Consider the following 25,000-nt stretch of genomic DNA (forward strand, 5'->3'; position numbering starts at 1 on the left):
TCTACTCTCTCTCTTATTATTTTTATCCCCGTTCTCTTCCCTTTCTCTAACCAATGCATGTCCATTGTATCTATAAACATTTTATTTCTATTTAAATGTTTTTTGAAGGAGATAAAAATTCGACCCATAAAACCCGTGGCCAGACAATATACCTTTTCCCTGGCCACAGCCCCCACCACCTACCCCCTTCCCCCCCCCCTCTTCCCCTCTTCCATTTTGTCCCTTGTCCACTTATCTCTTATCTCCGCCCCCCCCCCCTCCTTGCGCGTCGGCTGGTGAAAAGCAGTGAATGGCCGGATGTCAATGCGAGGGGGACCCCCGCCCTCCCCTCCCAAGGGCCGCCCCCATCCGTTCCATGTATGGTATGTGGGCGATGTGCGCGTGACGAGCGAATGAAAGTGAACAGCGCGCTTGCTAATTGGTCGTTCACAGCCGCCGTTCCCTTCTCGTTCTCGCGCTCGCTCTCCCGGTCCGCTGGCCGTTCGCCTCGCCGGATTTCGAGGACGACGGCTCAAAGGGTTGTTGTTGTGAACCCTCCTGCATCGCACGGAAATGCTCTGTTTCTCGCCAAGGTCGTGCAGGGGCCGCCTGACCTTGTACAGGATTCTCGGGGCGCGGCGCACCTCCGAGCCTGTGTTGAGAGTGTTCCCGCGGCATTAGCAGGAGGAGGAAGCCACAGCCGTAGAAGGCATCGACGGCGCACGCGAGCAGCAACAACACCGCCCCACACAGCGCCCGCACGCCTCGTCGGCGGCCGCGGCGGGGAATTTTGGATGAAATATTCAAATGAGGGCGCCGTTATGGGAAGCGTGGACGACGCCTTCGCACCGAGGGGGTAATAAGCGCATTTCCGTCACGCCCTTCTTTGCCTACCATCGCCCTCCCCTCCTCCCCCTGCCCCCGCCCATGTTCCTCCTACCCCCTGATCATCCTTTCCCTGCCCTCCGCCCCCCTCCTCCCCCTCCCCCTCCTCCTCCTCCGAGATGATTGAGGCGTCAAGGCTCTGAAAGGCAGTCAAAATCACAATGGGCACAGGCGACCACACTGAAACTTAAAATATATAATAAAATATAGAGATCGCTCAAGGAAGAACTCCGTGAAATACGAAAACAATTCAGTAAAAAGGAGAAAAATCTCAAAACAACAGCAAGAGCAAACTGATTAATAAACAAGACCACCCCCCCCCGCGCCCAGGGCCGCTAAACCCGCCTGCCCGCCAACAAAACACCCAATATGGCCGGTCGGCGCCTTTCGCTTTCCCGACGGAACGGGTTCGGTGAGAACGGCGTGGCCGGTCGGGACCCATCAGCGCTCCCTCGGTTGCTTGGCTCTGCCTGCGCGCGCACACACGCGCAGAAACACACACACACACACACACACACACACACACACACACACACACACACACACACACACACACACACAATGCACGCACAAACACACACACATATATGCACGCGTGCACACACACACACACACACACACACACACACACACCACACACACACAACACACACACACACACACACACACACACACACACACACACACACACACACACACACACACACACACACACACACACACACACACACACACACACACACACCCCGTGCTGCCGTTCCTGCCGCTTGCTTGCGAAAAATACACCTTAAGCAAACCAGACTTCCGACCTCCCCGTGTCCGCACTCGTCAAGGCGGCGAATCACCCCCCCCCCCCGACGCCGCCACGTCTAACACCACCACCGACGCTACTTTTACCGCCACCGGAATGCCGCCGCCGCTATCACCATCTCACGCGCACTTGTGACCTGCCCTCCAGCCTTCTCAGCTCTTCTCTTCATCACTTTAGAGTAGAGGAAGAACAGAAATCTCTGCTTCCACCCTTCCAAAAACGATTCTAACCAATCTTGGGAACGAGGCATGAATCCAACAGGACGCGACAGAAACAGAAATCCGGGCGGCAGGGAGCGCCGGCGGGAACACTCCCACCACCGCCTCAAGGGTCCTCCTCCGGCGTTAACGAGGCGGCGCGCCGGCAGACAAAACAAGCGGAGAGACAAAACACAGTCGGCAGATAAGAAGACACAGCGCGCGGCCGGAGGAGGCACTGACACCGGCCCTACCCAAGCGCCCGACGAAGGCCCTACGCGATGCGAGGGCCGCGACGCACGCACCGCGGCGCAGCAAATGGGAGGCTAATGGCATGGTGCCTTAATGGCCAATTTGGTCCGGAATGGCCATGGTACAGGCGGGGTTAATGAGCAATATGCCCCAGTATGGGTGGGCGGAGCGAGAGGGGGTACAGGAGAAGCACAAAGGGAGGGGAGGAGGAGGAGGCATAGAGGAGGAATGTGAATACGAATAAAAAAGAATGGGAGGGCGCTGGGGTATGCGGCAGGGGAAACAGGAAGGGAGAGAAATAAAGGAAAACACTGCTTCAAAGAGAGCAGATAAAGGAGTCAAGAGCAAATGCCCTTCCCAGCCCCGCCAGCCAAGCCCCTTCTGCTGTAGATGTGCAAATAGCGTTCCCCTTCAAGCAAGGACAAAGGACACGGAAAATATACATCCTTTGTTAGACGTTCCATAAGGCGGGCCCTCCTCCTCCTCTCCCCTCCCCTCCCCTTCTCTTCTCCTCACCTCTCCCTCCCCCGCGCATACTAAACAGCGTGCCCTGGGCGGTCCTCCCCCCGCCCCCCCGCGTGGCTCCCGGTGTGAACATCCGACGCAGACAATTACGTGATTTACGTTCCTCTCGTGACCTCTACCACCAAAGGCCCTACACACACGCGCTCGCATGCTGTTTAGGCCAACAGCAATGTGGCGTAATTTACTTCGGGCGCTCGCAGACAGACATACAGACAATATTAGAAAGCAGGCTAGCAAATACACACCCACAAGCACGGACATACACACACACATACTGATTTACATATTTCTCATACACAGACAGACATAACGGGCACAAGCACGCACCTAACGCCAAAACGGGCCCAGCAACGGCCTAGCAACGAGCATGCAATCCCAATGACAGTGGCGCTGCTTCCCGCCAGAGAAGTCGGCGCGAGAGAAGACTCCGGTATATCTGCCACTTCCCCTTCGTCGTCCCCGGCCAAGGTCGACGCCGCAGATGGCGCCCTCTGTCTCCTGCCCCACCGTCAGCTACTCTCGGGACGGAGACCCGGCGCCGAAGCCTTCGGATTGGAGCGATCGGAAGGTCGGGGACGTCACAGATACAGTATCTAACAAGATAGGTATATCAGCCTAAGAAATCGAAAAATGCATTATTTTACGTCATTTTACTGATCGAAGAAAAAGAAAACCAAATCAAAAACGGATACAAAACAGAAAAGGGTTTCGCTCGATCACCCAAAAAAGCACAAACCGACGCAAGCAAGCAAGCGAAACGGTGTTGCATAAAGCGCGCCTGATCGAATGGCCCGTCATACACGCATGTCGCGACGGTGCTTGCGCATGCGTCATCGGGAGGCTCTTTACCCCACTGCCCCTGTCAGGCACTGCCCGACGCCCTGCAGGGGGAAGGGGGAAGCGGGTGGGGGGCGCGGAGTTGGCAGGGGGGTGGGAGTGGAGGAGGAGGAAGACGGGGAGGAGACGCATGAAGGTAAAAAGGGAAAAGGCGAGATAATGAGGGAGGATAGGGACTGGGGAAGAGGAGACGGAGTGGTAAGGCATACAAGGAAGGAAAAAGTGAAAGGTGCCACTGTCAGACTGCTGAAAGGAAACGAACCACGAGCAAAGAAAGCAACCAAGAAGCAAAGACAAGAACAACAAAGTTAAAGCTCCAAAGAGAGAAGTGACGCCTTACGAGTGTGACTCAACACCGAGTCAGAGGAATGAAGGAGCTGCAGGGGGGGGGGGTGAAAACGAGGGGAGGGAGTGAAAGAAGATCCTGGCCAAGGTCAACCTCGTGGCATAGGCTGAATACCAAAGAGTGGTGTATTGTACTTAGGGGCGTGAAACCCCGCCAGTGTTACACGTGACGGGAAGGCATGGGTATTGCAGGGGCGGGGAGAGAGACAGGGATTTCCAGAACACAAATCATGGCGTGCTGGAGGCCTACGCATCAGGGCATCGAGGTGAATTATTCACGGCGACACGGAGGGGCGCATGGTAGATACACAAACAGGTAAAACAGACAGACTGCGTGGGAGAAAAATAGTTTGGCACTGTGTCTGCAGCTGAAGCGACATGCCATGAAGGCAACTCCGGCCACGACCGCTGACGCGAGCACGGCCACCTGCGCCTCGAGCCCCAGGTGCTGAGGTTGCACGGACACCTGGTCGGGGTGACTCAGCGACAGCCGTGACCTGCCAAAGGGACACTCAGCTTCCCGCGAGATAAATGACCGGCTAGCAACCAGCGTCGCCTTGCCTCCACATACTTCACCCTGACCCCTGACAGAGTCGACCAAAACAGACAAACGCACACACGCATACACACAAACATAACACATACACTTAAACATTTGTTCGTGCACACAGAATGACTCCGTCATGATTCGCGTCGCGCCATGCGCATGCAAAGTCATCTAATCACTCTCGATAAAGCTTTCCATGCATAAGCCTCCCATAACCTTCGTACGCCGCCGCAACACGGAAGAGGCTTCCCCGTCCCGTTGCTAGCGCCGAGGCAAGCAGCGCCAACCGGGTTTCACGCAAGCGCTGATCCCGTCTTGCAAATTCGCAGCACGTCCTCGCAATGGATGTCAGGCTACTCCTTAGCGCAGATCACGTGACCATTCCACGCCTCTCACACAAACACCTCACAAAAGGAAAGGAAAGGTGTCGCCCCTTTTCATGGCACCGCATCCTACCCTCCCCGTGACCCTCGGAGGTCAAGGACAGGATGTTTGAAAGCCTTGCGGACACGGACGGGTGGAGGGCGGGCGGGATCTCCCCGCGGCTGCAGGCTGTTTGAGAGGCCCGGTCACCCTCAGCCGCCTCTCACCGCGCCGCACCTGTCCCCTCCTCCCCTTCTGTAATTTCCCGCCGCCCCCTCTTCCAGCCTCCCTCTCTAATTTCCCTTCCTCCCCCCGCTCGACCCTTCCCCATGGCACAGCATCCGCGAGCGCCTTGTAAAATCCTCCCCGGTCCTAATTCCCAAGCAGCAAGTGTTCATCATGTAATTAGCAGAGCCAACCCACTCAAGGCTACCTGAGATTTTTATAAACCCCGCTCGTTATGTCATTGTGAAAGGGAGCGAGGCGCCATTAGCCTCCCAAAGTAACCATTAGCGCTCGCCATTCTCGCCTGGGAACCCGGGGCACGCCGAACGCAATTAATCACCACCAGAGCATACAGTCGCCGCCTCCTGGCCCTGCTTTGTTTGCCTGCTGCCCCCTGCTCACAGGGCGACGTTCGCTCCTCCAGCCAACTCGCAAACTCCTTCCATAAATCCCGATAATTCGACAACGAAGGAAATTCCATGAAGACAGAAGGCGTAGCAAGGCCTGCACACCTGCACTCACAAGGTCGAGCAAGGTCACTCGTCCGTTCAAGAGGGTGTTGCTCTCGAGTACCTTGTTCTCTCGACGTCGCCCTGGCCAACTTGGCCTCGGGGAACCTAAGCGACGGCGGAGGTGAAGGAGACAGCCAACCCTTTGACTCGCTGGAAGCCGCTCAAAGAGAAAGGCCAACGAATTATAAGGAGCTGAATTACAGAGGCTTCCATATTCATAAACACAAAGCCCTCAATCATGTGTCAAGCCCACCGCTCACCCTCGACCCCATTTCCTCTGCCTCTGGCCCTGTGGCACCTGGCCATCTTCTTCCCTTCAAATTACAAGATATCTGTGGGCATTGCCCACTCCTCTCCTCCCAATGCCCCGCGCCCCACAAAGTCTCACGCCCACAGCCTTGCAACTACACCCACCACGCCCTCTTCGTTCCGCTACATATCTGAAGGCCTTAGGACGAAGCCCAACGCCCTTTCAGGCCTGGCACGCCTCGCCTGCCCTGTTAGCTGAGCAGCAGGCGCCTTCTTGACTCGCCTTAGAGAAGGAAAACGACATCAGTCACATGACTCGCACGAGCAACAGTCTCGGTGTCGCAGCGAAGGTAACCTTGACATGCGCGCTCAGTGGCGCGGTCGTTTCGTCAAGCGATGGAGCCCTTGGCGCACGCTGGCTCTCCTCTCCCACATACAATGTGCGCACAAAAATGCATGGCCATGTTTCCATATGCATACATGTCTACATACATGCATGCATGCATACATACATACATACATGCATCCATGCACACACACACACACACACACACACACACACACACACACACACACACATGTATGTATGTATGTGTATGTATGTATGTGTATGTATGTATGTATGTATGTATGTATGCGTGTGTGTATGGTGTGTGTGTGTGTGTGTGTGTGTGTGTGTGTGTGTGTGTGTGTGTGTGTGTGTGTGTGTGTGTGTGTGTGTGTGTGTGTGTGTGTGTGTGTGTGTGTGTGTGTGTGTGTGTGTGTGTGTGTGTGTGTGTGCATGTATATATATATATATTATATATATATATATAATATATATATATATATATATATATATCATATATATATATACATATGTATATATACATATATATATACATATATATACATATATATATACATATATATATATATATATATATATATATATATATATATATATTTATGAGAGAGAGAAAGAGACAGAGAGTTCACTGCGTTACATACAGCCAGAGACGGCTTCCCTGAGCTCTCTCCTTCACCCTCCAGTAAAAGCCGTTCACCCATACTCGACACCCATCCCCTCAGCCCCTCCCTACCCCTTCCTTCCTTCCTCTTAGTCGAATTCCCACAATGAAGAAGAGGAAGAGGAGGAGGAAGGAGGAGGAAAAAGGGCGGCCCAAGAAACAAAAAAGCAGCGTTCGGGGCGCCGGGGTGAAGCCCTCTGGTTCCTCCTCCTCCTCCTCCTGCGGATTTCCTTTTTCCTGGGAGTGAAAGCGCGCCTCCGCCACATCTCATTGTGCCGTGGAGAAGAAGGGGATGGGCAAGGAGAGCGGGGATGGGGGAAGAGGCAGTTACGTACGAGTGAAGGAGGATTTGTAATGGAAGCAAGGAGCGAATGAAAGGGGTGGAGGATGACGTGAGAGAGGGGGAGAGGGAGGGAGAATGTAGGAGGGAGTATAAGGGGGTAGTATAAGGTGCAGATTATGTAAACAGATGAAAAACTAGCGCCCAGAAGTGAAAAGTAAATCCAGGGTTGCTAGGCGACCGGCCGCCAGTCGACGCCCATGACAAGTCCTCAGGAATGAATTACGTGCCGTACATCACGAGGGGGGGGGGGGTAGGGGGTATACAGAGAGGTCTCTCAATATTAGTCTCAGATATCTTGGGATAATAATAACAGCCGATGAAGAGGGAGGAGAGAGAGAGAGAGAGAACAGGAGAACAGGGGGCGGAAAGGGAAGAGGAACAAAGATTACAAGCAGAGATTGCGTCACTTTAGAACTATATTTAGCGCAGGTAATCATAATATTCTACAGCAAGTTGGCATGTCTCCCGCCACACGATCGCGACTATGAATAGAAAGGAACAGAATGCCAGCAAGTGGTTTTCTCTCCCAAAGAAGAACAGCGAAATAATGATCCACCTCCGCCGAACTATCACATTCATGAAAAAATATAGAAAGCAAGTTTCAAGTGACATATGCTTCCCTCCCCCCCTCCCCCCCTTTCCTTGTACAATCCTGCTTATTCATCAACAATGCAAATAGCAGCAATCAACCTTCGAAGTCTCCCATGAATCTGAGTTGACGAGGAACCCATTCTATTCTTTCCAATACGGACTCAAAGAACTGCGTTTTCTATGTCTTGCAACGTCGTACAGCACAATGGATTTATTTTACCATAAAAACCGAGGAGTGTTTTCCATATTTTAATGGGAGACTGATAAAAATGCTATTATGGCGCACATGTTCTAACTGGCTGGTCTGGCGCTGTATTTGTCATGCCCGGCCGGGTGAAATCATGCCAGCCTCTGCCTGCTTTTAATGACTGGTTTCGGATCTCCATTGTGTAAAATCTACGAGTCAAATTGTCACGGATCCTAAAAACCTTGTAATTTCAGCGCTTTACTCATCCAAAAAGTCAATGGCACTGAATGCTGAAGGATATAATGTTGCCAAGACGCGCCAAGGGTCGAACAAGAAACGCCGATGACGTAAAGCGCTTAGGAGGAGGGCTGGTCCTTTACCACAGGGCGACACACAGCGAGAACCCCCAGCCCCAACAGATCCCCCTTCTGCAGGCCCACAATCCAACCCAAAAATCCGCTAGCAGGCGAGGGAGGGGGGATGGCAGAAAAACAGAGCAGCTGCGCGATCGAAAAAATATCGGATGCTTTTGGACAGGGTCAGCGAGCGCACCGGGACTACCTGTGACCATACTGGGGCCTGGTGGCTCACCTCGACCTCCTCCGCCACTCGGGGAGACACGTGATAATTGTTTACATTTGGCGCTATGGGTGTCAAGTGGCTGGGGAGAGGAGGCCTTATCTCTAGCGATACAGATGTCGGACTATTTGTCTGTCGCATTCTCACTCTCTCTAAATTATTCAATTACCTTCACAGAAGCATCACCCTTAGTGCCCGGCTCAACGAGAAGTGAATGAGGGAGAAGGAAAAGAGGGAAAAGGAACAGGAGAAAGGAAGAAGGACTGGGAAGGAGGAAAACGACGCTAGAAAAGAGTAAGAAGGAGAGAGGGACAATGGAACAGGAAGAGATAGCAGGAAAGAGCGAGATCAGGAGCTAGAGCGGGAGAGAGATGCGAGACGCCTGCATCCCACTCTCGTGTTGTTCACCTCGACCCGGTATTGCAAGATGCCGGGCACGTCGGCCAGCACGAGGAGTATGGCCCCCTCCTTCGATGCCCCCCTCGGCCCCATCCTTCGCTGCCCCCCCTCGGCCTCCATCCTTGCCAGCTCTCCTCCTCTTCCTCCAAGTCATCTCCATGACCCTAGCCAATGGAATCGCAAAGCGCAATGCCGTCTCCCAATCACTATCGGCGCACAATCAACAACGGAAAAAATAACAGCAAAAAGCGAGCGGCCCTTCCCCTGCAGCGGCGTCCACGGAGCGACGCCCCGGCCACCGCTCGCCGGCCACTCACACCGGCTCGGTAATTAACATTTTCCATACTAACTATCCTGCTTGGCCTGTTCAGCGCCCAGTGCGTGGCATCGGCCTTCCCCCTCTCCCCGGTCTGGTGTCGCGGGCTGAATCGCCAAGGTCGAGGCAGGTCACTGCTCAGGACTCGGACGTCAACCTTTTCAATGCTGATCACCAAGCTATTGTTACCAAGGCAATTGCAATGGTTTCCCGGGGCAAGGGAAAGTGTGTGGTTTCTTGAGCGGACAAAACACAGATAATGGCATAAGTGGCAGAGCCTTTGATGCACGTAGCAGACCAACAATGGAACCAAGTCCTTGGAGAAACCATTAATGCGAGAGACTGAAAAACGGTAAAACAACAAGAATCGAATGGGGTATTCGGAATGTGCTGAGGGAGGGAGGGAGGGAGGGAGGGAGGGAAGGAGGGAGGGAGAGAGGGAGAGAGGAGAGAGAGGGAGAGACGAGAGAAGGAGAGAAGGAGAGAAGGAGAGAAGGAGAGAGAGAGAGAGAGAGAGAGAGAGAAGAGAGAGAGAGAGAGAGAGAGAGAAAGAGAAAGAGAGAGGGGGAGGGGGTGCATCCCCCATTTGATGTCTCTCCGGCTTTCTTTACAGGTCAAGGGCCAGTAAGGGTTACATTATTTTACGATAATAAGAAGGGCCCATCGAAAGACTATAGGTAATTCATTTTCTAGCGAGTTTACGCGCAAGTATTAAGGTCAATCCCTCTTCCCCCACCCCCTCCCCCTCTCTCCCTCTTTTTCCATCTCTCTCTCACTCTCATCTCTCTCTCTCTCTCTCTCTCTCTCTCTCTCTCTCTCTCTCTCTCTCTCTCTCTCTCTCTCCTCCCTCCTCCTCCTCCCTCCCTCCCTCCCTCCCTCCCTCCCTCCCCTCCTCTCCTCCCTCCCTCCTTCTCCTGTCTCCCTGTCTCTCTACTTTTCCCTGTCTCTACTTTTCCCTGTCTCCCTTTCTCCCTCCCCCACCCCATCCCTCCCACCAGGAACCAGCGGCGAGTCACGGCCGCGGGGAAAAGGAAAGCGCTTCTCACGGCGCCGCCATTGCCCCGAGTTCGCCATGGGTCGCGAGCCCCGCCAACAATGGCCCGATTTAATGCAGAATTAAAGCGTACATGACCAAGTCTCACGTCCACCTTCTCTCGCTTCGCACTCCGTGCGCTTAAACCTATACCTCGCACTCCTAAATAAAAAAGAAAAATAGAAAGGAGGAAGAGATTAGGAGTCACCCCTTGACTTTTTTCCTTTCAATTTCTTCTTAATTCTTTCACGGCCAAATCTTCAACGCCAGAACACCTACGGTCCTCTTAACTGCCCACGTAAATCCATCAAGCTGCCATCTTGGATTTCCCGTAATCACCCCGACCAAACTGTAATCGCCCTTTCATTGCATCCACTGCCTATTTCAATCGCTTGCTGCCTCCGCTTCTTAGACACTTAACGCACACACTAAACAAACAAAAGCTGTCAGACTCTCTCTCTCTCTCTCTCTCTCTCTCTCTCTCTCTCTCTCTCTCTCTCTCTCTCTCTCTCTCTCTCTCTCTCTCTCTCTCTCTCTCTCTCTCTCCCTCTCTCTCTCTCCCCTCCCACTATAAACAGACTTCCCGGAGAGCGAAATCCCTCTCCAGAGCCACCGGGTCACCCAACACCCTTAACTGGGTCTCAGGTGAGGGGAGGGGGAGGGGAGAGTCTTCGTGATAAGGAGGAAAGGGTGGGGGTTGCAACAGCCCATGGCATGTGATCCATTTCAAGCGCCTGGGGGCATTGGAAAGCAAAGTGCCCGGCAGCCGTTGCTCTGCCGGGCGCGGGTCGCGTTGCACCGGAGCGCTCTTATCATCAAGCGGGCACTACGGGTGCAATGTGCAACTGCAAGTGGCGGCACCAAAATATCCCTTCGGTCTAATATTCACACCGAAACAATCGATCCGGAGCAAAGCCTACTTTCTCGATACGTGACGTCAGAGCGACAGACACGGGGTGACCTTTGCGACCCAAAATCCGATGCCTAAAAAGGGCCCTTATTTGCCTGCGCCAAGGTGGCAATTACGCCATTAGCATGCGATAACCGCCTCCGACAGCCCGGGCGCCGCGCGTGACGAGGGCGCCTCCAGCCAGTTTTCTCGAGAACTTTCCTCATGCCACCCTTCGTGGGAGGCTGGCGGGCGGGAATGTGCGATGACGGGGGAGAGAGCACGGAAGGAAGAGAGGAAGGAGAAGGAGACGGGAAAGGGCGGAAGCGAGAAGAAAATAGTTTCGCACCATGCAAAAAAACACATACACAAAGACGAATACACACACTGACAAACAAATAAAAACCCAGGCAGTCTCTGCCGGGTATTGTTTGGTAATATCGAGGAGAGAAGGAAGGGGGGGGGGGGCTACAAGGCTCGCTCGACATACATACAGATCACATGCGCACGTACGTACACACTATTCTACCATAAACCAATCTGGTGGCTGTGTGTGACTAAAATATTACTGTTATTTGATCAAAGCTCGAGCGCTCGGGAGGAGGGGGGGCAGCGGATATGGGTTTCATTAAAGGTGTGAATTTTATACAACAAGAGCTGGGGGGGAGGGGGTGAAAGTTGAGGACTCTTATAAGACTTTGGGGGAGACATGAACATAGAAATACGTACCGGCACATGCAAACGTTAGACTAACTCTGACGTATAGACTGAAGAAAAAAATTAAATAAATTAAGACAGGCAGAGAAAGACGCAGAGCCACATCACGGCGATCAATCTTCCCTTCGAACCACGACCCAACCTCAACGCTCGACTGCCACGTGAACCCCGACCCCCCCTCCAACCCCTAACCCCCGCAAACCACTTCCGGCTATAGTTCTCCGCACAAAAGTAAGCTCAGCGCGCGGTGATATCGGCATCCAATTCCGAGTCGGTTAACACCTCCCTCTCCCCCGAGCTCCCTAACCCCCACCTCCCTCTCTTCCTCCCTCATTCCCCTCCCCCTCCCCCTCCCCCCCTTTCCGGAAGCTTGACACCCTGACACACGCCTTCGCCTTGTCTTCGCACCCTCCCCTCCCGACCTCAGATCCTCTCATCCTCCTCATCTCCCGTCCGTTCCTCTCGAGGCCCAGGTCTTATCTCGAGATCTCCCCTCTCCCACTTCTATCTCCTTCTCCCCATCCGTCACGTGACACTCATTCATCAGTCACCATGTCGATCTACTTGTTGCAATTCTCGTGCAAGTACCATGCAATTTCCATCGAAACGCGCGAGTTCATTTTGCGCTTTTCGTGCAAATTGCCCGTGTGCGCGAAGGTGACTCCTAACTCGACAATCCCTTTTCACCAAGGGAGCAAGAGGAGACTACAAGAAAAAGGGAACAAACGTGAGAATACGAGAGTAACGCGAAGGCCGACCTGCAGCAGGCGGGGCGCAGGACGAAAGGGGAAAGAGAGATTCACTAGAAAAGAGACTTACTATGATATGAGAAAAGTGAGGAATTAGAGAACTTTACAAATCGTAGAGAAAGGGATGAGGATGCGAAGAGAAAGGAGATAGGGTTTGGGATGGGAATGGAGAGGAAAAAAGAGAAGGGGATGGAGAGGGGGGAGCGAGGACGGGGAAGGGGAAGGCAAGAGAGAAGGGAAAAGAGAAGAGGAATGGAGAAAGGGGAAATGGGAGAGAAACAACAAGAGAAAGAGGGCAAGCCAGGAAGCGACGGAAAGGGAAGAACAGAACAGAACGCTAAAAGAAAAACACATTTCCAGGAAGAAGCGAGAGATAAAATCCATCTTCCACCAACAAGAACACTAATCAGAGAAAGAACAATTATTTGCCACAAGAACAAGGAAGAAGAAAACAAAGAACACCTCAATGAATGGAGTTCAAGAAGGCGAAAGAAGAAAGGACGAGGCGGAGAAGAGAAGAGAAAGTGGCAAGAGAAAGTGCCAATAAGAGAATGGATTTAAAAAGGGGAGAAAGAGAGGCCGCGATCCGGATATTTCCAAGAAAACAAACCAGAAAATTGAATAAGAATGGAAAGTAAAAACAGACAAAAATAGATTGTTCATATATCACCATTTTCGAGGCAGAAAATAAAAGCAAAAATTATAAAAGGCAGATAGGCCTACAGATAGATAAGGATAGATAGGCTGATTTACAGACTGCATATACACAGACAAACAAAATAATCGTGTCAGAGAAAGCGAGGTTGAAGCTTAAACAAGACGGACACAGACGAGGCGCCCAGGATAAAGACGCGCACACATCGCCACCGGAACCCCCCGGGAAAACCCGGGACGAGCGACAGGCTGTGACCTGACGTGACACCACCGGATTACTACCCTTCACCCACTGCCCCTCCCCCTCCCTCTCTCTCTCTTCCTCCCTCAGTCATCCCTTACCCCTCCCTTCCCCCTTCCTCCTTCAGTCCCCCTCCCCCTCCCTCAATCATCCTCTCCCCTCCCTCACTTCCCGCTCTGTCACCCCTCTCTCTCCCTCTCTTCCCCCCCCCCCCTCTTCCCCTTGTAAACTTCGTCTCTCGACATCCATCATCGGTGACAAACCAGCACTTGTACTGAAAATCTGCCCTGTAGTTTCCCACCTTCCCCCTTTCTCCCCTTCTTCTTTCTATATCTGGGAGGAAAGGGGGAAGGGATAGGGAGAGCGAACAAGTCAGATAAGCTTGACCCTCAATCAGTCAGTCAATCAATCAATCAGAAAGACAGATAAGCTAAAATTGGCCCCATACTGTAAAGCAGTCAGTCAGTGTACAAGACCAGTAAGCTAGAAGCGAACGCCTAACAACGAATCAATCAATCTCTCAGTAAGTTCAAACTGAGCGGTAACAAGTCAAGCGCTCAGTCGACCCGTGGGATTCGCCACGAGGGAGCGCGCCATCCACGCACGGCCATTTCGCTTCGGAATCGCCCTTGTGGAAACCTCATGGCCTCGTGACGTCACTGCGCGCGGCAGGAATGTTGACATTCCCGGTTTTTGCCCCGAGAGACAATGGCGCGGGCCGATTTTCCGTTCTTTTTTATTTAGAAAACCCTTTTTCCTCTGAAGTTGCAAAACCGACATTGAAACTGGGCAAAATATGATAGGAAAGAGAGAAAAAATGAGATAGAGAGCGATAGGACAGGCCTTGCCTCCGCCCCGAAGGCCCAGGGCGCGGGTGTGGGGGCGCATGGATCCGCCCTGAAGGTGACACCCGGGCTAGACACCCGAGCTTGGTCAACCGCACACCTCGTGGGATGCTTCGGCGACGGCGCCAAGGGGGGGGCTGTCTCCCGCCTGTCAGTCGTCTGGTTGCTTCATCCTTGGACTCGGCTCTTATTTGCATTTCTCCTCTCTCTCTCTCTCTCTCTCTCTCTCTCTCTCTCTCTCTCTCTCTCTCTCTCTCACTCTTTTTTCTCTCTTACTCCCTCGCCTGCCCTCCCTCTATCACCCTAATCCTGCCCCCCCAGCCCCACCAACCTCCTCCCCCCGGCGGCTCCAGGCCCACCCCCTCCATCCGCCGGAACGACCTGCCGCCGGACACGACTGACGGCGCAACCGACACAGAAAAAATAAGTACCGACAATTACCGTCATCCGGATCCTTGTGACGCTCCATCTCTAATCCGAAATTTCGTACAAAGCCCGAGAAAGAAATCGTTCATGCTGTCTAATGTAATCATCATTTTTTTCAGGCTCACTATCCTTCATTTCTATTCCTGGAAGCTTAGCAATCTATATGCTAATTAAGGAGCATCAAAACTCGATCCTTCTAACCCTTCAGATATTTCGTTATATCTTTTATATATCAATCTCTCACACTCACATAAGAAACCAAATGCAAAAAAAACAATAGAGCATGAGACAGTCGACCACAAGATCATATAAACACAAATATCCAATCAGTAGATGAAACTGTTCTCGCAGGTTTTGCAGCAAGATAATAGTATTCCCCTACCAATACGGATCTTCTAGAAGGTAATAAATAGGCCTACTCATAGGACTACCTAACCCAACCTGACCTTTATCGTCTCCACATCAATAAACCACCCACTAAGACGTCTACCCAACTAATCAAGCCAACACGCCACCCATTAATGACCCCTTAATGACTCTTGATGTAAATATGGGAGGCTGTATTCTTTTACACATGCAGCGGTGTGTATTTGCGATTGATAGACAGATGAAATTCAGGAGAAGGAGGGAGTGAGTGAATGAATGGCAGCGAGGGAGAAGGAGAGAGAGAGAGAGAGAGAGAGAGAGAGAGAGAGAGAGGAGAGAGGAAAGAGAGAGAGGGACGAGAGAGACAGAGAGAGAGAGAGAGAGGAGAGAGAGAAGGAGGGAGAGAAAGAAAGAGAGAGAGAGAGAGGAGAAGAGAGAGAGAGAGAAGAGAGAGAGAGAGAGAGGACAGAGAGAGAGAGAGAGAGAGAGAGAGAGAGAGAGAGAGAGAGAGAGAGAGAGAGAGAGAGAGAGAGAGAGAGAGAGAGAGAGAGAGAGATGTCAAATGAAAGATCCCTATCTTCCCTCCCTAATCAGATGACTTTATCTGTTAATGTAAGAGATCGACCTTGACTTTTATCAGCTGGCGTGTCTCGCATTTAATCGAAAGAGCTACGGGCTAATCACAAGCTCGTACCCACAAACATAAACATGGCACCTCCTCTCTCTCTCTCTCTCTCTCTCTCTCTCTCTCTCTCTCTCTCTCTCTCTCTCTCTCTCTCTCTCTCTCTCTCTCATTCACAACAGAATAAAAAAGAAAGAAAAAAAAGCAGAAACCAACGTCTTCAGCAAAGGAAAAAACGCCGCGTCAGAGGTTTTCCGTTAACCCTTTGGCCGCGGGAGACAATGCGCTGCGGCCGAGTTGCGAAGACAAATAGGCGCTGCGATGGACCAGTCACTCGCCCAAACAAAAAGATCGTGTTGGCTGAGCTCAATAATGGCGAGGAGGAATAGACAAGGCAAGGGGAGGAAAGCAGAAAGAGAAGAAGACGAAGAAGAAGGAGATGAGGTGGAGGAAGAAGAAAATAATGAAGGAAGACGAGAAGAGATGGAGAAGGAGGAGGAGGAGGAGAGACAGGAAGGGCAGGAAGATGAGGAGTGAGAGGAATAACTGGCAATGAAGAAAGAAGGAAAACCAGTTCCGACAAAAGAAAAACCGATCACCAACAAGAAAAGAGTATCCGTTTCAGTCTATCGTTGCGCGTGTATGAATGTCATAAATACGACGCCTTGACACAACAGCTGTGGTAGTGACCCCCCCCCACAACAATCGGAAGACAGCGACCACAATCGCCGTGGGTTGTTTATGCGATGGGAAGAGGTGGGGGGGCGAGGATCTCCAAGATAAACACTCGTAAAAGCTCATCCTCGCCAGCGACGTCTTTCACGCGGCCGGGGACGATCGCGCGCGTTTATGAGTGCGCGTATGTGTCCGTGTAATAAAAGGCGTGAAAGGGGAAGGGGGGGGGGGTGCGGAGCAGACACTGTAGTATTACGAAAATTGCTCTTTATTCTATTTACAGGTTCGCGGTAAATTTAAGGAAAATGTGCCGATTCCCTGGCCAGCTGTGAATTTCGGAAAATTGAAAAGCCAAAACACGAAAAAGGGCTTTCCAATTTTCTTACGTGGTTTTCATAATAACAGGGCCAACAGCTTCATACATCTCTGCGAAATATATAATTAACTAAGATCCCAATAAAATTCGATAACACGGAGCACGCAGGCCTATCATTTAACCCGGCCCGAGTAATCTCAATGCCCCATTATAATCTGCCCACACGCGTTCCCATAACCCACACCCATTCATACCCCGCGCCCTCCTCCCCGTCGATCATCATAACCCTTTCCTATGGCGTGATAGGCCTACTAACCCACTCTCCTCTCCCCGTTTGCCTCCTCCCACACCAACTCCCCCAACCCTCTCCAATTCCCTCGTTCGTCCTCCCTTCTCCCCTTTCCCCTCCCACACCAACTCGTCCCTCCCCCCACTGCCCCTCCCGGTTGATAGGCCTACCTCATCCATCAGCGCCAGGTGTCGCGAAGGGAGACAAAAGCAAGAAGACAGAAGGCCGCGGGTGAGGTAACAGTCGCTTCACATCGCTCACATTCGCCGTCGAAGGACCATGGGCAGATATGGGGGTGAGGGGAGGGGCTGAGGGGAAGGGGAGGAGAGGTGGGCATGGAGGGGGAGGGGAAGGAGGAAAGGAGAAGTCAAAGGGGAGAGGGCAAAGGAGGTGAAGAAGAGGAGGATAACTGTGTCTACCTTTCTCCACCTTTATTGAGTGCAAACAACAATGGTTTGCCACTGACGTGTTTCGCTCCTTTCGTAAGCGCTGGTACTACGGGAACGTTTGCAAGGCCTGATGTCGGCCTCTAATTACGCATATGCATGGAAGAGAGAGAGAGAGAGAGAGAGAGAGAGAGAGAGAGAGAGAGAGAGAGAGAGAGAGAGAGAGAGAGAGAGAGAGAGAGAGAGAGAGAGAGAGTGTGTGTGTGTGTGTGTGTGTGTGTGTGTGTGTGTGTGTGTGTGTGTGTGTGTGTGTGTGTGTGTGTGTGTGGTGTGTGCATGTGCGTGTTTTTCTAGGAATGCCTTCCCTCAGAGTAGAAATCCTCAATTGGCCTTCGCGGTGCCGCTGCGGGAAAGTGCCATTAACCTGGCCCTTTAGGGCTGATGCAGGTGGCTTTGCTCTGCCGTAGATTCTCTCTCTACATTCACGCACGCACGCACCACACACACATACTCACACTCACACTCACACTCGCACGCACGCACGCACACACACACATCTGTACATACACTGTATGTAGGATTTCTTACCCAGTACCAAACCGATAGTATGTTTTGTTAGCAATCTATCTACATTCCCCCTTTTTCACTCCCGCTCTCCCAGCCCCGCACAGAAGGGTGAGAGCGACCACCCGCACAGCCGATCAGTTTTACGCAGCCTCTCCCAGCCCGAAGCCCCGCCCAAATAAGGCCAAGCCCTCCGCCAAGAGCCCGGAAACCCCGCGCCAAACCCACGAGAGACACGACCCGCTCCCCGCGGCACTCCGGCCACACATCTGTCATCGCGCCGGGACATCGCGGCCCAACCACGTACAATTGTACACGATGCTCGAGCGTACACAGCCCCGCCGAGACCTTGTACAGCTAATCAGCCGTGACACCATTTAAGGTCAGAGGCGATAGGCGATGATAAAGACCTCTGCCAGCGCCTCTTGGGTACCGACAAGGCCGAGCGAACCCGGCGCCATTGTGGAAGCCCTGCGGAGTTTAAACATGGATACGTCTACAACAGGATTCGTATTATCTTGGGGAGGGAGGGAAGGAGGGAGGGAAGGAGGGAAGGAGGGAAGGAGGGAAGGAGGAGAGAGAGAGAGAGAGAGAGAGAGAGAGAGAGAGAGAGAGAGAGAGAGAGAGAGAGAGAGAGAGAGAGAGAGAGAGAGAGAGAGAGAGAGAGAGAGAGAGAGAGAGAGAGAGAGAGAGAGAGAGAGACGGCCAGCCAGATGGGAGAAAGGGCGACAGACTGTCGTCTCGCATTCCTTGGGTATCGACAGACTGATTCTCCGATGCAACAGGAATGCAGAGTGAGGAACAGAGAGAGAAAATGGCATCGCAAAGGGCAAGTCAAAAAACATACAAGAGCGAACATGGGAAAAGGATAAACACGACAAAAAACAGGAATGACAAGGGTAAATGGCGAGGCATAACAAGGACACGTTCATCAGGCCCCTACTTCGGAAGGTGAGTCTCTCCTCGACACCCTCGGCCTCGGGAATCCACAGACAGCGCCCACACCAGGTTATCTAATCGCTGGGGAGACGACGATAAGAAATTCGCGTGAAAATTTAAAATCAAAGCCATAAAAATTCCCAACGCCATAGAAAAAGCTGAGAAAACACGGCCGACCCACCCCTTCCCGTTATGAAAGCCCACCAAATGACGAGTCTAATAAACAATTTAACAAAAGTGAAATAATAACAGGAAGATGGAAAAAAGAGAGACAAACACATCCGAATCACTCCCGGACAAATAGTGCCCTGCCTGCCCGAGCAATCATTACTCACCGCATACCTACACGGGCAAATCAGCACATGATACGACCCCCCCTACTTCCTACACCCCTCCTCCCCCACTACCCACCCCCTCCAGTGCAATCGACAAACACTGTACCACTTCGATAACACAATCCCTCGGCCTGCTATCACAGTGAGACATATACCACCACACGGTCTCATAAGGTGGAGGGGGGGGAGAATGAGTTATAATGCGTAGCTTATCGGGTGGGAAAAGGGTGGTTTGTATGGCGGAAGGTGGGGGGAGGGGGCCAAGTGTTGAGGGTCGGGAGGGTGGGAGGAATAAGTGATGGAAGGGGACAGGGAGGGAAATTGAGGGAAGGGGACAGGAGGGAAAGTGGGGTAAGGGACAGGGAGGGGAAGTGAGGGCAGAGGGCATGAGACAGGGAGGGGATCGAGGTCCAATTCAAACACAAACAATGTGACGGCAAACAAGGCTTCCCATCGGCCCAACATCTTAAGACGTCGGGCCCATTTTATAACAATTAAATCACTCAATAAAATATCGACAATAGAAGGAACGTCGACGCGGAGCAAACAGAAAGCAAAACGTACTCAATCGGCCCTCGAGAAACAGGAGACGCAGGCAACCCGGATAACGTGGTCTGAGGGAGGGAGAGAAGGACGAAGAGAAAGGGAGGGAAGGGGAGAGAAGGACGGACGAGAAGTGAAGGAAGGAGAGAGAATGGAAAAGCGAAGAGGAGCGAACAGGGATGAAGAGAATGATAAGAGAAAAGCAGAGGGCGTAGCGAGGAGAAAAAATGGACAAGACGGAACGAAATAACCTGGAGGAAAAAGAGGAAGATAAAAAGAAAGGTGGAAGGAAGGAAAGGAGAGGAAGGGAGAGGGAAAGAGAGAGAGGGAGAGAGGGAGAGAGGGAGAGAGAGAGAGAGAGAGAGAGAGAGAGAGAGAGAGAGAGAGAGAGAGAGAGAGAAACCAGATATCGAATTACCCCCTCTATAATTGGTGTGTCCTTTCTCTTTCTCTTCGCCCTCCCCCTCCCCCGGTGCACAAGGAGGCGGGGCAGGTCCTTCGAGAGTCCGGCCGGCCCACACTCAGCCAGCATAAGGAGGGAGGGCATTGTGTGCGACCAGGAAGAAAAGGGAAAAGGGAAGGCGAGGAGGAAGAAAGGAAGAGAAGAAGAGGATGTTAAAGATACGGACGAAGAACGCGATGATGGCGAGAAAAAAGGCGGGAGGAGGAGGAGGAGGAGGTAGAGAAGGAGAAGGAGAGGAAAAGGGCGGTGCGAGGAGGGAAAGGGGCAGGTCCGACTCGCAAACCCGGCAGGACGACCGACATATCGGGTTCTCCACGGCGAGGAGTGTCCTGGGAGGTGTTGCTGCAGGTGCGGTGGGACTGGAGGCGACGAAGGAAAGGGGAATAGGAGGAGGAGGGGAGGGGGCAGGAGGAGGAGGAGGGAGGAAGAGGAGGGCAAGAGGAGGAGGGAGGAAGAGGGAGAAGGAAGAGGAGGAGGAATATGGGGAAAAAGGTGAATAACAGAGGGGAGGTGGAGGAAAAAGGTAGGGTGGGGAGGAGGGGAAAAGAGAATAAAAAAGGGGAGGATTAGAGGGAAGGCCGAGGATAATGAGGGAGGAGAAAAAGGGCAGGAAAAGGAAGGAAAACCATGAAGAGGCCGCGGTTAAGAAAACGAAGCCCGCCCCACACCATGAAAATGCAACCAAGCAATCAAATGCAGAGGGCGCCACGCAAGACACGTCTACTCTCAAGTGCATTATAAGATGGCCCAAAACTATGACTTCATCAGCATTCTAATTCCAGACTTCCTTATCAACGAGAATGCTAAGGCGACGCTGTCAACGCCGTTCTTGCATTGCGAAGCCGAAGCCCAAAACCAGTGACGCACGGCCCGATGAAGCCTTTCCAATAAATATCTGATAAAAAGGAGTCTGGCAAAGAACACGAGTCATCAAAATATCGGTGGGCAACGGGGCGAAAGAGGAAGGGAAACGTTCGCAGCGTTAAATGTGCTGAAAACCATCATTGAATATTTGATAATCCGTCTCCGTCTCTTCATCTCCCTCGGTCATCCCTATTTCTCTCTCTTTCTCTCACCTGACACAATTAACTTCGCATTTCAAGCTCTCATGATAGGCCTACCTCGAGGCACAAAACCACCAGCCGGGCTTAGTCACAAGGGCTTCCCCATGACATTCGTATAGGTCAGTGTTCGCCCTTCCAAGTACCCCGCCCCTCCCCTACGCCAAAAGGGGAGGGGAGGGAAAGGGGGAGGAGGAAAATGGTGGAGAAAGGAGAGAGGGGGAAGGGAGTGAAGGGGGAGGGATAGGATAAGTGCGTCTGTCAATCGCGCTAACCTTTAAAAAGACGATAAAATTTTCATTGCAAAATCGATACGTCGGTCTGTCTGTCCACATTTATCTCTCTCTCTCTCTCTCTCTCTCTCTCTCTCTCTCTCTCTCTCTCTCTCTCTCTCTCTCTCTCTCTCTCTCTCTCTCTCTCTCTCTCTCTCATCTCTCTCTCATTCGTCCTAACTTTTCTCTTTCTGCCTATCGCTCTCTCTTTCTCTCTCTCTCTCATCAGGTTTTTTTCATCAACTGCAATTACAAGTTCGAACCGGAAGTTAATCTTGAAGTTAATGGCGAAGTTCACCATGTTTTCTGACCCATTTTCTGCGGCCAACATGAAACTAGTTCAGCCGTGCTTATCAAGTGCTTATAGAGGTGCTTGGGAAACTAATCTGTTAACAAGACAATGGAGTTTCATTACGTAAATACGATAAGCTTCGGAGATGGTCCAGATAGCTGCCTCGCACAGCCTCTCCGTGTCTGCCTATTTCCCACTCTCTCTCTCTCTCATATTCTCTCTCTCTCTCTCTCTCTCTCTCTCTCTCTCTCTCTCTCTATTTCTCTCATATTCTCTCTCTCTCTCTCTCTCTCTCTCTCTCTCATATTCTCCCTCTCCCTCTCTTATTCTCTCCCTCCTTCTCTCTTATTCTCCCTCTCCTTCTCTCTTATTCCCTCTCCTTATCTCTTATTCTCTCTCTCCTTCTCCGTCTCTTATTTCCTCTCTCCCTCTGTCTCTAACTTTTCTTACTTTATTAAGCAACGAGCAATCCGCCACAAATATTTGCCATGTTGCATAGCTAACGTGCTTGCAATGTAATAACCTGCTGCTCCTTTTACGTCAGCACACTGATGTGACGCATGAGAGTTTGTATTCATCGTCGATGATAAGAGTTAGAATAAAAAAAACAACAAACAATACTTTGGAAAAAAATTAACAGTCATCCATCTATAAACAAACACATACACGGCCAGTCCTGGTAGGCCTATGGTAATCACAAAGCTTATAATACATCCTGATTTCCCTCCCCCTCCCCCTCCCCCTTCGCCCCGTTCGCAATACTTATCCAAACATATGGACCGGAGGCTGCCTCGGTGCATGGCCTCGCGTGCCTGTCATTTTGGCAAAGGTCACACACTCGCCTTTCCACTGCTGGTCCCTATCCTTACATTATACTCATAAATGTTCAATTCCTATGAACTTACAATGACTTGTAATTAAATGAAATAATTAACCCATAAAAAATATTTATATATACATATATATATATATATATATATATATATATATATATATATATATATATATATATATATATATATATATATATACATATAATGCCACTTCCGTCCCTTTCTTTTCCCAAACAGCCCTTTACTGAATTCTACCCTTTACTTCACAACATGACACGGCGGTGACACAAGGTCGGTGTCACATGCCGCAGTGTCACCTAAGAGTTATCAACATTACCATGATGACGCAGAGTCCAGGTGACACACGCGATTTTCTTTTTTTTTCCCTTCTATTTCTATCGCTTTTCTGCGCAACTTCAGCGTTCAAACGATGACTCGGCGAAGTCCACTCATTCACTCCTTTGCAGTCACTTATCAATTTTCAGAATGAATCACTGTTTCGGGCTTTGAAAGGGGTCGCTTTAGAGCCCACCACTGAAGTTCAATGTGTGTGTTATGTGCGTTAACTTCACTCGTTCACTCGGATGTGCACACACGCATGTAGTCACACATCGCTCGGTGTCAACTCCAAACGTCACGGACTGGAACACACATTGGCTAATCCGTCGCTGAGTCCACACACCTGGGTTCTTTCACGGCAAAACTATGACTATAATCCTATCGGTATTCCCAAGCTCTTCGAACTACGGCAGCCACGCAGTTCCAAAGCATCGCCGGCATGGATAGGATTTCTACAAAAAGCTTACACGGCACGGCGATAGAAGAGAATGTCCCGCGCGAATCGCAAACTCTCTCGCGAGCGGATGGCGACGGAGCGAGAGAGAGAGATGCAGTTCGCGTCCTCGCCCGACCGCGTCACAACGACCACTGACTCCCTCTCCTTCCCTCCCTTCGCCAACACCCGCCCGATGCCGCTCCTCCCCTCCCCCCGCTCTCCCCCTCTGCCCTCCCTCCCTCTTGACCCCCCTCGTCCCTACTCACATACATCCTCCCTCATTCCCATCTCCCCCCCTTTCCCTCTCTCTTTACCCCCCTTCCCCCTCAATAGTGGCTACTGAGCTACTCATTGGGGTCCCCTCATCTCCCATCCCCTCCCCTCTCGCCTTCTGCCAAGCACTCGGGCCTACCTAGCCTACCCCAACGACCGCGTAGCCAGCCATCACATGAACATCAGCTCTGACAAATTTTGTAAAGATACGTCACATCCCACCCCGAAAATAAACCTTTAACCCATCGAAACTCTATTATCGGGCTTCCCAAATGCCGAACGTCCCTCGTCACAGACCAGCCAAACCCCAGCCTTCGATCTCCAGTCACTCAATAATACTTTATTTCCCTCGGTATTTCCCTGCAAAAGAGGAGTCGGAACGCACGAGCCATCGAGCAACGCTAATAATAATTCCACATTTCCGACAATGTATAACAGTCGCGGCTTTCCGACGGGAGAATTGTTGCTGCTGCTCCGGCGGCGGGAAAACCAACACAAAATCTGTCCTTATCAAACCTTATTTTTAATTCATTTATTTGATCTTAATGTCGGAGACTGAGCATTTGGTTATTTTCGTGCCCTGGATTTCTTTTTCACCAGGCCAAAATTGTTAATGAAAAATTGTTTTGTTTCTTTTTTTTCTTACCAGTGTGGACACGGTTTTCGCGTTTGTGGACTGCGAAGGTCGTTCGGCAGAGGCTCTCGCTCGATTTCGCTTCGCTTTGCTTCTTTCCCGAATCCTGCCTACTTTGGAATAAAGTCTTATCTCGTCGCGGAATTCTCGAATATCGCAGTGCCAATGCCCTTATCGCTATCTCTCACTGTATCAAATTTCTCTATCTTTCTGCCCCAGGAATTTTATAGAATTTCATTCACTGCAAAGAGGCTTTCCATTCATTACCGTTTCACTTTCTCTGTTAATTTGCACTCATGCGGATCCGAGAGAGATTTTTTCAGCCACCGGTCAACCGGATCGAGCCGTCTCTCGCCGCCACCGATATTCTCGTTATCTGTCAAAGCAAATCGCCCGACCATTAGTCATCGTCAACAAACATATCAGCATTAATTGACCTGGAGAACACGCAATGATGAAAAACATTACAGTAACTTTACGAGGCAGGAGTCACACCTCGCCCGGCTAAACTCCACGGGATTCAGGCGGCGTCTTCTGCCTCAGTTGCGCGTTAATTGCAAGTGCGCAGCCAAACCTTGATGCGAAGGCTTAGCATGAAATATGCACAACAATAAAAGTCGTGCATGCACATGGCTAAACAAAAAGGTAAGGGGCCG

The 25,000-nt window shown here is 51.4% G+C and overlaps 1 protein-coding gene across 19 annotated transcripts in view; it reads right to left on the bottom strand.

Annotated features, from left to right (window-relative positions):
• LOC119584458 (partitioning defective 3 homolog) overlaps positions 1-23,590 on the bottom strand; it is a 66,692-nt gene extending 43,102 nt beyond the window's left edge. For 16 of the 19 annotated variants that reach the window (XM_037933074.1, XM_037933076.1, XM_037933088.1 and 13 more), the window contains exon 1: positions 23,469-23,581. Coding sequence is in view for 1 of the 19 variants with exons in the window: in XM_037933085.1 (XP_037789013.1) it covers positions 23,000-23,002 (3 nt within the window). In the remaining 18 variants the exon portion in view is untranslated. The other 3 variants (XM_037933070.1, XM_037933085.1, XM_037933087.1) reach the window with 3 other exon arrangements.
• Positions 23,591-25,000: the final 1,410 nt, after the last annotated feature.

This window comes from Penaeus monodon, chromosome 18 (assembly GCF_015228065.2).
Source record: "Penaeus monodon isolate SGIC_2016 chromosome 18, NSTDA_Pmon_1, whole genome shotgun sequence".
NCBI classification, from domain to species: domain Eukaryota; kingdom Metazoa; phylum Arthropoda; class Malacostraca; order Decapoda; family Penaeidae; genus Penaeus; species Penaeus monodon.